Here is a 13,902-nt window from a genome sequence, read left to right on the forward strand (position 1 = left end):
TCCCCAGCTGTTCTAGCCTGTATCTTCCTTCCCCAGACTCTAGTCCCTATTTCTGGGCATTTCTGTGACTTCACAAGGTCAGTTGAGTTTACACCCCAGGAGCTGTCCACTGTTCTTACCTCCATCATCTGAAACCCAGTGAACAGGTGGCACTTTGATGTTTAAGTTCCAGCTGCCTCCCTGTCCTGGCAGGGACATTATCCCCTCTGGATGCCTGAATATTTTAACCTGTCTTCCTTCCATCCTCAACCCACTTGCCCGTTCCCCTCCTTCCCTCTGCAGCTCCTCAGAGTAACCTCCATCTATTACTTCAGTCCACCCATCTTCCCTCCCTCATCCTCTGCCCCACTTCTCCCTTGACACCCAAACCTGCACCACTAGGGGCAAAAACTGGCTTCAGAATGTCCCCCTCCCCCATCTCTTGTGTGAAGGGCTGGATCTGTAAGTGGGAATCCAGGGAGGGACTCGTGTGGAATGCTGCATCACCTCCTCACTTCCCTTCTGATTAGGGTTCTCCTCATGTGGTCAAGTGCATCCTGGGACATGACACACCAGGACTGTGGCACAGGCATGACTGTCACAGTCGTCTCTTTAATTGGCAAGAAAATACCTTTCCCTTCTTGCACAGAGGGTTTTCCCTTTTTATCATCCAGGATCTAGTTCTCTTTTCCTAACTCTAATAATTGTAACAGGGAAAATGATTTCCATGATGGGAAAATGGCACTCTGACTTCTCCTCAAGAACTCAAAAGATATTTTTTTATATCTGTTGTTTCTTTCAGTATCAGAAAAAAATCTCTGTGAGGACGGGAGAGGAGCATTTCATTCATTCACTCACCATACATTCATTTATGAAATACCTGCTGGATACCAGATTCCACGCTAAACCATGGGGGTACAGCAGTGGGGAAGGGGAGGATAGAGGTCCAGCTAAGTGCAGTATATGATGGTAGCTCTTACAGCGGTAATTTGATTGTTAACAGGAACTTAGAAGAAGGAGCATCTCAGTTTGTAGAAAAAGTCTAGGAAGACTTCATGGAGGAAGTGACACTCATGCAGAGACTTTAAGCATTCGTAGGACAAGTAAGGAGGCTGTTCCTGGCAAAGGAAACAGTGCCAATACATGGAGGCATGTTGAGGAGCTATAATTAGATTGGGACACCTGGAATATGAAAGAAAGGGGATAATAAAACCTTGGCAGTGGTGGTTGGACAAGTGGGAAATGCCAGATCATGTATCCCCCCGCAAAGGGGTAAAGCTCCTACTCTGTGGGCAAACAACCGAGGGCCACTGAAGGGCAGGGGCGCACAGCACTCGGGTGGGGTGCAGAGGGCAGCCCGGAGGAAGGGCCAGGAGACGAGGTAGGGGCCACTGGAAGAATCCTGCTGAGGAATCTGGGGTGGTTGGAGCAGTTGGGTTACGTGCAGGGTCTGCAGCCCTTTGGGTCTCTAGAACTTCCCAGCCTGAGCCAAAGTCCCGAGATGACTCCCTACGTCCTGAAGTGGCCATCAGTACTGACTGAGCCATGGTCTTGCCCCCATTTCAGGCCAACACCAGAGAAGAAGTGAGATAAGCCAGCCTCCTTTCTCCCAAGGTGCCTGGCAGGGCCTTGCACTTGTCATTTCTTTCTCCATGAAGTGCCAGGAGAGCTTCCAGAGCGTTTCTACCCCCAGTTCCCACTGCCCAGGGAGAACAGGCCTCCCCTCCTAAGCACCCACAGGGGCCCCCCCGCCGTGAGGAGAGGGTCCCTCCCCCACCTGCCGCCGGCACACGCAGGGAGACGGGAGCCTGCTGAGTTTTCTTGTGCTCTGGCTCATTTTCCTTCTGGAGCGGCAGGTTCATCTGCATTTTTAATAGCTGAGCACAGTGATAAGGCCCAAAGAGAAGGCAACAAGCCATGCAGGGGAGGAAAACCTCCTCCCTGCTCCCGCCCACAGCGGCGGGTTTGCGGATTTGGGCTCCCTAGTCTGCCCACCACGCTGGACCAGAGGAGCTGAAGTGGCAGCAGGTGGGAAAGTCAGACTGGCTGATCCTGACCCCCTACAAGGAGCTGGTCCCCTAGCCGAGCAGGGATTCATACATAAAGTCTGAAACGCTCGTCTTAGCTCAGAAGAGCCAAATAGTCCTAATTCCCTTTGGACTTACACCTGGGAACGGAACCATCTTACCCGCCTCCCTCTGCTCCATAGACGTCGGGCAGGGGATTCTCTGGCGTCTGGATCCCTAGGGAGGGCAGTGAACTAGTGGAGAGGGGCTCTGACAGCCTGGGCCTAGGCGAGCCGCGAGTGCTGCCGGGCAGATCTGCAGGGGCCAAGTCTGGCAGCACCAGGATGCCCCCGCTGTTTTCCTCTTTCTTCTAAGGCAGTTACTTTTTAACCTCTCCAGGCACAGACGGGAGAAAACAAATCCACAGGCCATTTAACCTTGTGTGAGACGGCAGGAGGTGGGCCTGAACTGAGGTGTGGTGTTTTATTGCTGTACACGTGAATTTGAGTTACTTGGAAAAGGGTGTCCCTAACCTGCAGTTAAATCTAATCTAGAGGCCACGGCCCACCCCTGCAGGCACAGTTTATGCTTTCTTGGCCTTTAAGGGCCGTTACAGGGCTCCTGGGGGCAGGGAACAGAACTTTGGCAGGGGATTCTCTGCATCGCCAACCTGGGTCCTCCAGGTCTGCTCCCACTGCACCCCCAGCACCAGTGGGTGAATGTGAGAAAGCAGGAGAGTTCCTTTCACCTTGGAATTTAGCAACTCCTGTCGGGGGAGCATAACTTTAGAGGTCCGTGGGGCTACCTTAACATACATGTGAATAAAGAACCAGAGGGATCCACCCAGGTCACCTGGCCCAGGTGTGCTGTCTGATACAGGAGCCACTATCCATTTGTGGCTACTGAGCACTTAAAATGTGGCTGATGAGCTGAACTTTAAATTGTATTTAAATTCATTAACATTTAAAAGTAGGTACTTGATTCAGTTATTAGAAAATGTTTTACCTATGTTTTGGAACAACTTGGGCATGCAAATTATTTTATAATCGCTATTTTTTAAAGTGAAATCTAAATATGGATCACATATTTCTGATGAAATTTTAATGTCCAAAAGGAGATGCGCTGTAAGAGTAAAACACGCACAGGATTTTGAAGACTTATGAAAAAAAACCAAAACAAACATAAACTATCTCAATGATTATGATGAAATGATAATACTGTGGTTATATTTGGTTTAATAAAACCTATTGTTAAAATTTAATTTCACTTTTTTTAATGTGGCTACTAGGCAATTTTAAATTACATGTGTGATGCACATTACATGTGACTGGATACTGCCAGTTTAAACAATTCTGGATAAAAGGTTAACCATCTCCAGGAATGGAAATCTTACAATCCTTTTCAGTGGTCAGATCCATTTCGTTCAATTCAACAAATATTTACTGACCAGGGGACAGTGTTTGCTGAGTGTGAGGACCTGCAGTATAGGAGGCCCTGCAATGAGCACAGAGCAGAAAGAATGCAGAGGTCTCATCTACAGCACTGCAGAAAGAGTCACAGGGAAGGTCACAATGAAGTGTGGCGGGGATTAAAAGAGGACACCGGCATATTAGGTGGATGGCAAGGAGGAAGCGAGTGAGAGAGGAGGTGGCCCATGGGATGGGCAGTGAAGAGCAGTAAGGGTATGAGCCAGGAGAGCAGGGACAGGATGCAGTGGAATGTCCCCCATTCTCCAGAGCCCTGTCCTCGGTCCTTGCTCTTTTCAAGCCATGCACCTTCACCGGAAGCCTGGCCTGGACCACGGCTTCAATGCTGGTGTCTGTGTTGACAACTCTCAAATCTCCATTCCCAAGCCATGCCTCTCTCCTGACCTCTGGGTCCAGACATTCAGTGCCCACCGAACATCTCCATGTAATAGTTTCTCAGATACTTCCAACTCCATTGACTCCCCGGCTGAACTCATCCTCTCCTCTCCACTCTAAACTCTGGCCCTTTTTTCCCTCTTGAGGAAGTGGCAGGACCAGTGACCCAGCTGTCCAAGCCAGGAACCTAGACATTACCCTAAACTCTTCCCTTGCACTACAAGCCGTAATACAACCAGCTCCAAAGTCCTGTGGGGTTTTCCTCCTTATTTCTCCCACCTGGCCCATTCTGCACCGCTGCCTGGGTCCAGGCTGTCACCACACGTCACCAGGGTTATGCAAAAGCATCCTCACTGTTCTGGCTGCTTCTTGAGTGAACCCTCAAGCCATCGTTTATGCTGCTGTCAGGGGGATCTTAATACAACTGAAAACTGCTCCTTTCACAGCCCCATGCAGTTCTCAGGGTAAAGCCCAAATTCCTGAATTTAGCACATATGGCAAAACTTTCTAATCTAGCTGACCCTCATTCATCTACTCAGTTTCACGTCCTGCCTCTTCCCATAAGCAAATACTTCTGCATATTCTGTTTCCTTTGCCTGGGACACCCTTCCCATTTTCTTTAAAGAAAGTTTTTCTATTGTGATAAAATATCTATCACAGATTTAGCATTCTGATCTGGTTTTCTTTATCTAGTTTATTCCTACTTATCCTTCAAATTCAGCTCAAGTGCAACCTCTTCTGAAAAACCTTTTTCTGAGTCCTCAGCTTGGATGAGGTGCCCTTCTTCTATGCTACCAATACCTTAGCTCTTACCACACTGTACTCTGTGTTCACATGTCTCTTGTATGTCTCTTTTTACAGACTCCCTAGGACAGTGTGTCTTTTTAAATTTTATATACTCAGGGCAGCAGTGTACAGTTGTGCAGGTTGTGCACTGCACTAAATGCTTGGTTGAGGAAGTGAGGAGTGACTGAAGACCATCAGCCAATTGTACACTCAGATCTAGGGCTATATCTAGGCCTTTTCCTAACTTGCACAAAAGGTGACAAGCCCTTTATATCCTCAGGACTTTTTTACAGAGCTGGCACATAGCATTATAGTAGGTGCTCATTGAATGTTAAATTGAATAAAGACAGAGGGATATTCCAGGCAAAGGAACCAGGGGAAGACATGGTGGGGAAGCTGGCATAATGGGATGGTACTGGATGATCAGGATTGGATTAGAGGGGTTGAAGCCAGTTTGTAGAGAGTCCCTTATGCTGGGCTGAGGGCCGACCTCTTAATTCAACAGGCAATGGGGAGTCTTTGAGAATTTTTGAGAGAATTGTGACTTAAAAGTCACAAAATAGTCAGGCTTGAAACAAAGACTCTGAGAAGTTAAGTGACTTGTTGAGGGACACACAGAAAGTTAGTGACTGAGCTGGGACTTGAATTGGCTTTTCTTGCCCCTCGGCCAGTGCCCCTTCTTCCACACTGCCCTCTGGAGAAGCCTCCTCTAACTGAGGTGGGGCCCTTGAAGCCTCCAAACCAAATCTCCCCAGCCTTCCAACACGCATGCCCAGTGATGGTGGGAGGGGATGGGCTGATCGGAGGTGAGAACAGGTAGGCGCCGTCAACGCTCAGCCTCATGCATCTGCACCCCTTGGTCTGTCTTCAGATATCTACCTACTCAAAGTCAGGTAAACTGCCCACAAGCTTTCTACTCTTCACATGAGGTAAGTGCTCTAGTTTTTGGAGCCTTTTTTTTTTTTCATGAGGGATATCTCCCTCCTTGCAACCCTTTCAGTTGCTCTTATTTGGCCCTGCTAGTTTTTTTTTTTTCAGATTCTTTCAAAACCACTTTCTGCCTCTAGCTGAAGGAGCCTTGCCCATACAGACCAGGGCTTAATAAGTGTGTGTTGAGTTGGTCTGCCCCAAATGTAGAGGCTGATCTAACCCCACAGTCTCCCCGAAGGCTGGTATCCTGGGAGAATTCTTGTTGTTGCGTCTCCCCCTCCTTGGATCACATTTACCATTTGTCATTTATTGTGTTCATGCTATGATGTTCCAGGACCCCTGGGTTTCCTTCTGGTTTATTCCTCGTGAGCCCCTTGCCTCGGTTTCCTCACTTGATTGCTCTGAAGCTTATTTCTGGACTCTGAATAAATGACTTTATCCTTTTCCATTTTCAATTTGAGTCTGAGTCTGAAGAGCCATTTCTCCACTTTTTCAGGGAGGTTTGGCTTCTCAGCTTTTATCCCAGGTTACAGGGACTCCGTCCTTTGGCACACGTGATGATGGTAGTGGTAACAGTATCATCAACCATTTAGCCAAAGTGCGCTCTGTGCCAGACATCATTATTGCTGCTGTTATAAAAATTAGCTCATAGTCATCCTCATAAAAATCCCACAGGGTGGAGATACCATTAGCCACATTTTACAGATGAGGAAAAATGAGGCCCATCAAGATCAAGCCATTTGCCCAAGGTCACCCAGCTGAGATTTGTACACGGGCAGTGACAGAGGAAGTGCTCACATCAAAAGACCGGATGCTGCCTCGGCAAAAAAACTTTCAGGTGTTCTCCGAGGTCACCGAAAGAGGGAGACTCACACTACACGCAGGGCAGGCCCAGAGGCCACCGACTGTCATTCTCAGGCTGGGTCTTCCCTAACCAGCTACGTCCTCCTACAGCATGGAGATTCTAACACTCAGAAGACGACAGAGCTTGTCGGTGAGGCCTGGCTGTATGACAGGTGACTTCCCTCCTTGACAGCCACATCTAAACCTTTCCATGCTGTTGCAAGAGGCTCCTTAATTGATCTGGCATAATGAGCTCCTTACAAAGTCATCATAATTTCCAGCGTGCGGTGACAAACCAATTGATGGATGGCTTTAGTCCACTGCCTTCCCAGCTAGGAACTTCAGCGTAATTAACTATCATGAATTAACAGGAGGTTTTTTCCCCTTAAACATATAAATGAACAGATTCCACACTTATCCCCCATCTGCCTTCACAAGGCCTGCAAGATAAGGCTGGAGGCTCTACCATAAGGTGGTCCCTAAGGGTCCCAAGTTGGGTCCTCGGCATTTGAAGGTACTCATCTCCCGCTTCCTGTTCTGGGTTTTCAGTTTGGTTTCCTATGTGCCCATTCCACAGGTAACCTTTTCTGACTTAGCGAAAGACTAAGATAAAAAAGGGAATGACAAGCCCCTGATTTTTCATAGTCACCTGCAGCCAGCCCTCTCCCATCCCATTAAAGGGGCGACATTCTCTTTGGATTCCCCTCCTTCCTCCTGCGCTCAGCTCCCAACTACCTGCCTCTGCGGGCAGCTATGGGAGATGCTCTGTGGGGGGCCTGCTCCCGGGGCTGCGGGGCAGGACTGTGGCCTCACTCCCCGCTGGGCAGACTGTCTGCGCTTTGGATTATTTATACCAACGCTTCTCGTCACTGGGGCAGAAAATTGAGAGGTGACCATAAAACTGAGCGATATCTCCCTGTTACCCTTTTCTTAGACACAACTTGCCTCAGCTCCCAGGAGTGGAAAACATTCCTGTCAGGCAGATGGCACTTCAAGGTCCCTTGTTCCAGGTTTCTCATGCCATCATTCTGGTTCTCTGTCCCTTCCCACCTCAGTTTCCCCAGTTCCTGGATATGGTGCCCAGGAACAAAGCCCTGGGAGACAGGGACAAGCAGCGAGGACAGATGGGCTGCCAGCACACAACACTCACCATGGTTTGTCCCTGGATCCCTTCGCAGAAAAGACTGTGTGCTGTTTGCTGCTGGAGGTAAGTAGATTGTCTTTGGGCGTTTTGAATGGCTTTGAGGTGCTGCTGGCAGAGTTATGGCCGCTGAGACAGGCTTTTGTTTTCACCTGGACTAGTGATGTCCTAGAGTTGGAGGGTGGAGACGCCGGGGAGGGAGAAGGTCTACACATTGAACCGTGTCTTCTCTCTACAGAGGGAGAAAGAACAGAACTCAGTGCGTCATCTGTAGCAAGCAAGTCACATGCACACTCACGGACGCAACAAGCAGAGAGAAGAGTTCTGATCCCGCAGTGTGCGCAAGCCCGAAGCCTCAGTTCTGACTACAGTTTGCTTGACATCTGCTCCTGTCCCACCAGCTGGCAGGGGTTACCTTCCCAACGTCTGCATCAAGTGGCACACTGAACTCGCACCGAGGTTCTCACGGGAGGCATTTATCAGGCCATCCTCCTGCAAAACCACTTCTGCAGGATTAGCGGAGGGGACACCAGTGTCGCCTGCACACAGTGAGATAACCACATGGCCCAAGTCATCCTCAGATAGCTACCTAGAGGCTACAGCATGGCTCAGTGTAGTTGGTAGGGTAGGACTTTTAAGAGAACACATAACAGTTTCTGGAAGCCGAACCCTAGCAGGAGCACTAAAGTCACAAGGACCAGCAGGGCAGAATGAGAGGGCCCCCTAGGTTCAGGAAGTGGCCCAGGGCCACAGGACATCAATGCTTGAGGCCGAATCCGCAGATGTGGGCCCCGGACTTGGGTAGCCGGGCACAGCTCCCTACCAGAGCTCTGGGCTGACATGCCTCACTTATTGACCCTCAGTCAGCTCCCGTGGCCTCAGTTCAATGCAGGATGAAGAGTCTGACCTGGAGAGCAGGTGCACAAAGTGAAGTTCTAGTGCACGCCCGCTCTGGTGGTTCTTAACTCTTAGAGGGTAACAGATTTGATTAAAGGACCCCTCCCAAGAAAAATGCACATTTACACGTGCCCCAAAACCTTGTACATAATTATGGGAAGGAACCCCCGAAGGACAAACGCTCTGAAATCCCAAGTCTCCTCTGGCTCCCTCGTGCCTGCTACAGAGCCCCACATATAGTCAGTGCTTGATTACCACGTGTCAAATAAATAAGTAAAATTATAACAGATATCCTGAGAGATCACGAGGTTGGAGAACTGGGTTGAACATGATAATGAACAAGACAGGGACAAAGAAGGCAGACCCCACTCTCCCTCCATCTCCAAGCTGAGTCTCAGGCTTTTCTCGTTAGTGAGACATTTCTGGCTGCTATTCCAGGCACCCTGACCTGGGAGAAGAAAGCCAGTCTCACCTGGTTACCTGGGACAGGCCTTCAGGGTTTCTCTGTGCTCCCCGATACCAATGGGCTGCCAGGTTGTCTCAAAGCAGACTGATTCTACTCCTCTGATCAAGTGGGAATTGATGGAAAAAAGTGGATTTCTGAGGATCATCTGATTGTTGGGTGTTTTTGCCTGAGCAGGGTTCACAGGTTGCCTGCACTAAATAACTTTGCTGGGGAATCTTTCTTGACTGGGTCAGAGGAGAACTTGCATACATGCTCAGAGCTATCCTGTTCAAAGTTTTCAAAGCCAATTGCTAGTTCCAGGGCCTCTGTTTTGATGTCACGGAGAAAACCCAGGAGGTCTAACTCCAACCACAGCACGTTATTACGCTTATGGCCTAGAGTTTACTGCTTTAACTTTCTCAGTTCCCATGCCTTTATCTGTAAATGAGGTGGGTCCCCGGATGGCCTGGAAAGCCTCTTTCTACTCCATGACCATAAATACAAGGCATACTTATACCTGCTCCTCCTTTTCCCTTCTCTCATGATTCCTGAATGTTATAGCAATAATTACAGCTGAAGGATTGAGATATTTCACTCAGGCAGGAGCTTCCTTGGAGGAATTCATCCTTTGTGAAATTATACTGGTCTTTACAACTCCTGTGAGACAGGCAGGAAGCAGTCAGCCGTCCCCACCCTCCCCACGGCTGACCAGCCCAAGAAGACCCAGAGGGGGAGGTGACTCGCCAAGGTCAGGGGCAATGGCCAGGCGAGGAGTGAGGCCTCTGTGCCGTGGGCAGGGGCCAAGCCGCTTCTCAGGAAGGCAGGAAATGGAGTGTACCGGGACCAAGATGTGAAGCCAGGAACTTAGGTAGTACAGGTACTTAGAATCGCTGAAGGTTAGAACAGGATCTCAAAAGTCAGCTCCTCTGATCTCCTTGCTGATGGATAAGGTTATCAGTGAGGGGGGTTATCAGTTACCAGCCTGCAGGGCAAAGCTAGTTGTGGCAGTGCTGAGACTAGAACCAAGCCTCCTTACTTCAAATCCACAGTTCTTTCTGTCCTTCAGAAATGCCTTGCTTCACCATTTCTTTTTTGGCAGAGGTTTCCAAGACTAAAATAAGACTTTTGATTTTCACCACTACTGTTTTGGATTTTTCTGCAGACTTCATTCACTCCTTTGCTGTCACAGGCTCAAGCTGGCAGGGGGAGGAGGGGAAAGGATGTGCAGAAATATTCCTCAGCTCTGGTGGGGAGATAAGCTCTGATAAGGAAGAGAACGTTTATTTTGCTAAACTAAGAGTTGAAAATAACACAGGTAGTCACAGATAAATCACAAGGAAGAGTGACAATAAGGACAAATTGAACGGGACAGAACAGCAATTCTAAAATCACCTTCCCAGAGGCTTACGGTTAGTGACCCTGCCAACACTGAATGAAACATAAAAAATTAAATCAATAGATAGGCCTTTTTCTTGGTTTTATATTTTACTCCCATAAATCCCTCTTGAATGACCAACGGAAAGAACAAATTGCATATGAAAGAGTATTCATCAAAGTTGGAAGATAGCCCTTCACCCTTAGTTTTTTGTTTGTTTACTATGAGATTTTTGTGTCGTAAGAAACAGATTAAAGCAGTATTTCCTACTTGTGAAACTGTTCCTTATTGATCAGACGGAATTAAATCTGTCACTATTTCAAGGTTTCCCACAAAGAGATCTGTACTTCTGTCGCCTGAGCTTTGAGTATGAGCTTGCCAGCCACTAGTGCAGGCAAAAAGGCTGTGTAAGAATTTGAAGTGGAGAAACAAGGTCAGAGTGATCAGAGCCCGACTCAGGAGGTGGGCATTACATTTTTCATTTGGCTAAACTTTTGAAATTGGGTAGAACTGACATCTGGGTAGGGCAGAGTGAGTAGGTTTTTCAGAAAGATGCAATTCCTTTTCAATTTGTTTTTCTCAGACTACTCTGTGAAGACCTGCCTGTAGATAACTCACAAGGTTTTGTCTTTTGCTGGAGAGGTGGGTGGCAGGTGGAAGGTCTCCGGGTAAAGTGTTCCAGTGTTCCAGACTTACATCACAATCATTCTGATACAAGAACTCACCTACGGTGGGCTTACCCATTTTTTCCCATTTTGGTTAAGGGATTGCCTTCCGTGGATTCCTATAAGTATTCTAATTTCATTTGCTTTGCCCAGAAATAGTTTACAGAGCATTGTATTTTTTTACTCACTATTAAAATATTCTATAGACTGAAGCAATTTTAGAGAAAAAGAGCCTTTCTCTCCAAATTCTCTCATTTTCGGCTAATGCACATAGATGCATTAACAATTGATAATTGATAATCAATTGACATTTTGGACTATTCTTTTTCAACTAGCATTAGTCTACATTTCTAATTCCCATATACTGGTCCATTTAAAATGGTTAGGTAATATTCAGTCACTGGCATGCTATACATAACTTAGCTATTCTCTTACTAGTTACTTGTCCCCTGGCTCCGTTTCTTCCAATTTATTTAAAAAGCAATTTGGGGTTATTTCTTTGAAGTATAGTTACCAATGTGAAAAAAGTTGCAATAGTTTATAGCTCTTGCAACACACTTCTTTCTAGACCGTGGGACAGAAAGACCAAAGCAATCTATAGTGCAGATGTTGAATATGAGGACCACTTACCTACTGAAGTGAAAACAGAAAATCACTGTCAGGACACTCATGCAGAATGAAGTGTCCACTCCATCAATTACAACCTCAGTGAATGATGTTGGATCAGCAACCTCTGGTCTCACCCTTTCTGTCCTTTGGCCAGTAGTTACAGTAACTTATTGACTTTCCTATGTGCCAAGTACTCTACTAAACACTTGATTTACCTTATAGTATTTAATTCTTACAACATCCTAAGAGAGGTACAATGATTATATCTATTCTACAAGTGAAGAAACTGAGGTCAGAGATACAACTAGCCCAAGTTCATGGAGCTAGGAAACATTAGATCTGGGATGTCTACAGAGCCTGTGGTCTTATCCCTGAGCTCTGCCTCCTTGAAATCCCAGAAGATGCTGCAGCCGAGAGGGAGAGCCAGGAAGACCGCTGGGTACCTCCCTTGCCCACTGAGTATGAGCATTTCAGCAGGGCACCCAACTCCCCTAGGGAGGGGAGGGGAAAAAATACCTAATTTGCCAGCTTTTTGGTACCAATCAGCAGCCAGCCTGAGACCTCAACTCCAAAAAGTTGGGGACCCCAGGACCAGAGAAATGAAAAGCCAAATCCTTTTACTTTCTTGCATTTCCCCCACAGGAAGCCCAGAGCATGGCCTCAGCCACTGGCTGTTCTAAGACCACCTGCTCCACCACATACACCCTAACCACCCCTGCGTGACTCCAGGGCACAGTTCCGGAGAGCAGCTGTGCAGGGGGCTGGCAGATGCTGTGGGGGGAGCCCTGGTGTCTCCACAATTCTCTCTCCTTCTCTCCACCAGGTTTTCAGGCAATTCCATTTCAGGAAAAATTCGGAACCCTCCCCTCCCCCCACACTTGTTCACTGAGATATTTTTAAACTCATAGCATCAATGTCCTGCATTTAAAACCTCAGCACAGATGCCTCATGAATGGCTGAGCCGGCTGCCAACACCCAGTGTGGTTCCCTGTACCAGTTTTAGAAAGAACTTGTTGGGAATTTTCCAATATGGTGTTTAAGGGACCAATCTCCACCCCAATAGAGTACGTGCACCTCAGTCACTCTCAGCCTGCCACGCTTGTGTAAGCTCACTTGGGGTGAAGCCAGCTCCTGGTCTGCTCATTCGACGGTGCTGAGTCTCTTTCGACCCCCAGCTCGGAAAGCAGGTGCTTGGCAAATCATTAGCCGGGCTCTATTTTATCAATGGATTCTATCTGCTTTAGTAGCTGCGGTCAGGATGCTTTCCATAAAGGACAACCCTGAACTCCAAGGGACCTTCCAAAAGTAACCTGGAGCCAGAGGGCAATGGGCAGAGCACAGACCTCAGCCGGGGGAGCCATGCAGGAACCACGCCAGCTGTACCTTGCGACCACTTGCTGAGGAAATGAGGCCGGTATTCTCCCAGTTTACAGCTGTGGAAACTGAGGCCCGCTGCATTTGGAAAACCTGTCCCAAGTCTAGTAAGTCTAGAAAGCGGAGAGCAGGGGCTGGCTCCTGAGCTCGTGGTCTCATTTGCTGCAATTGTAGCAGGGCACTAAACATAGTGCCACGGTGGTTAGAGCCGGGATACTAAATCAGCCTTCCTCAGCAGGGGAGGAAATGAAGACACAGGAAAGTCAAGTGACTAAGGCAGGCAGAGCCATGCCCAGCAGCTCCTGTGCCGGGAGTGCTTGTGAGCTCCTCAGAAGCCCGCTCCCTCCTCGGGCTGGAGTGACTCTTTGAAAGCTGTCCAGGCCTGAGTGGCTGGAGAGGTGTGTCTTCAAGCATGGGTGCCTGTCGCCACTTAGCTGGTGCTAGGTCTTCTTTACTCTTCACCTCCTACCCAGCCAGGCAATGCACACTGTCTGGGGCATGTGACAAATGCCAGCGTGGGCCAGTGCCCACCCTGCTCGTGCCAGCTCAGTTCTCAAACCCCCCCTAGGCTCTGGGTTGGTTTCTCGGCCATCTGGTCACTCTGTGCCCATTCGTTCATTCAGTCAGTCAGGAAGAGAAGCAGCGTTTCCTGGGTGACTACTATGTGTTAGGCACCGAGCAAGCTACTTTTACATGCACCAGCTCAGGTCATCAGTCCAACAACCCCCAAAGTGGATACTGTCAGGCTCCTCGTTATAGACGGGGAAATGAAAGCTTAGCAAGATTTTGAAAAAAGGCCAAGGTCACGTCGACCTTGGCCATTGGGAGGAGAGCCCAGACCTGCCTGTCCCCAGAGCCAATGGCCTTTCCATCATGCCTCCCTCTGCGAGGGTCCCTTCCCTCTACACTTCAGCGACACAACTTCTCCGAAGATTCTTGACAAAGCATTGCCCGTTTTCAGAGCTGGTGCAGGACACAACTCTGAAGTTA

At 48.3% G+C, this 13,902-nt stretch overlaps 1 protein-coding gene across 6 annotated transcripts in view; it reads right to left on the reverse strand.

Moving 5' to 3' along the window:
* The window catches only part of ATXN7L1 (ataxin 7 like 1), a 214,071-nt gene that overhangs the window by 37,824 nt on the left and 162,345 nt on the right, over window positions 1-13,902 (reverse strand). For 5 of the 6 annotated variants that reach the window (XM_015234556.3, XM_015234563.3, XM_006198507.4 and 2 more), the window contains one exon: window positions 7,557-7,779. In XM_015234556.3, the coding sequence (XP_015090042.1) occupies window positions 7,557-7,779 (223 nt within the window). Of the gene's footprint in view, window positions 1-7,556; window positions 7,780-10,882; window positions 10,918-13,902 lie in introns of those variants that run through there. The other variant, XM_072965209.1, reaches the window with a different exon arrangement.

This window comes from Vicugna pacos, chromosome 7 (genome assembly GCF_048564905.1).
Source record: "Vicugna pacos chromosome 7, VicPac4, whole genome shotgun sequence".
Classification (NCBI taxonomy): domain Eukaryota; kingdom Metazoa; phylum Chordata; class Mammalia; order Artiodactyla; family Camelidae; genus Vicugna; species Vicugna pacos.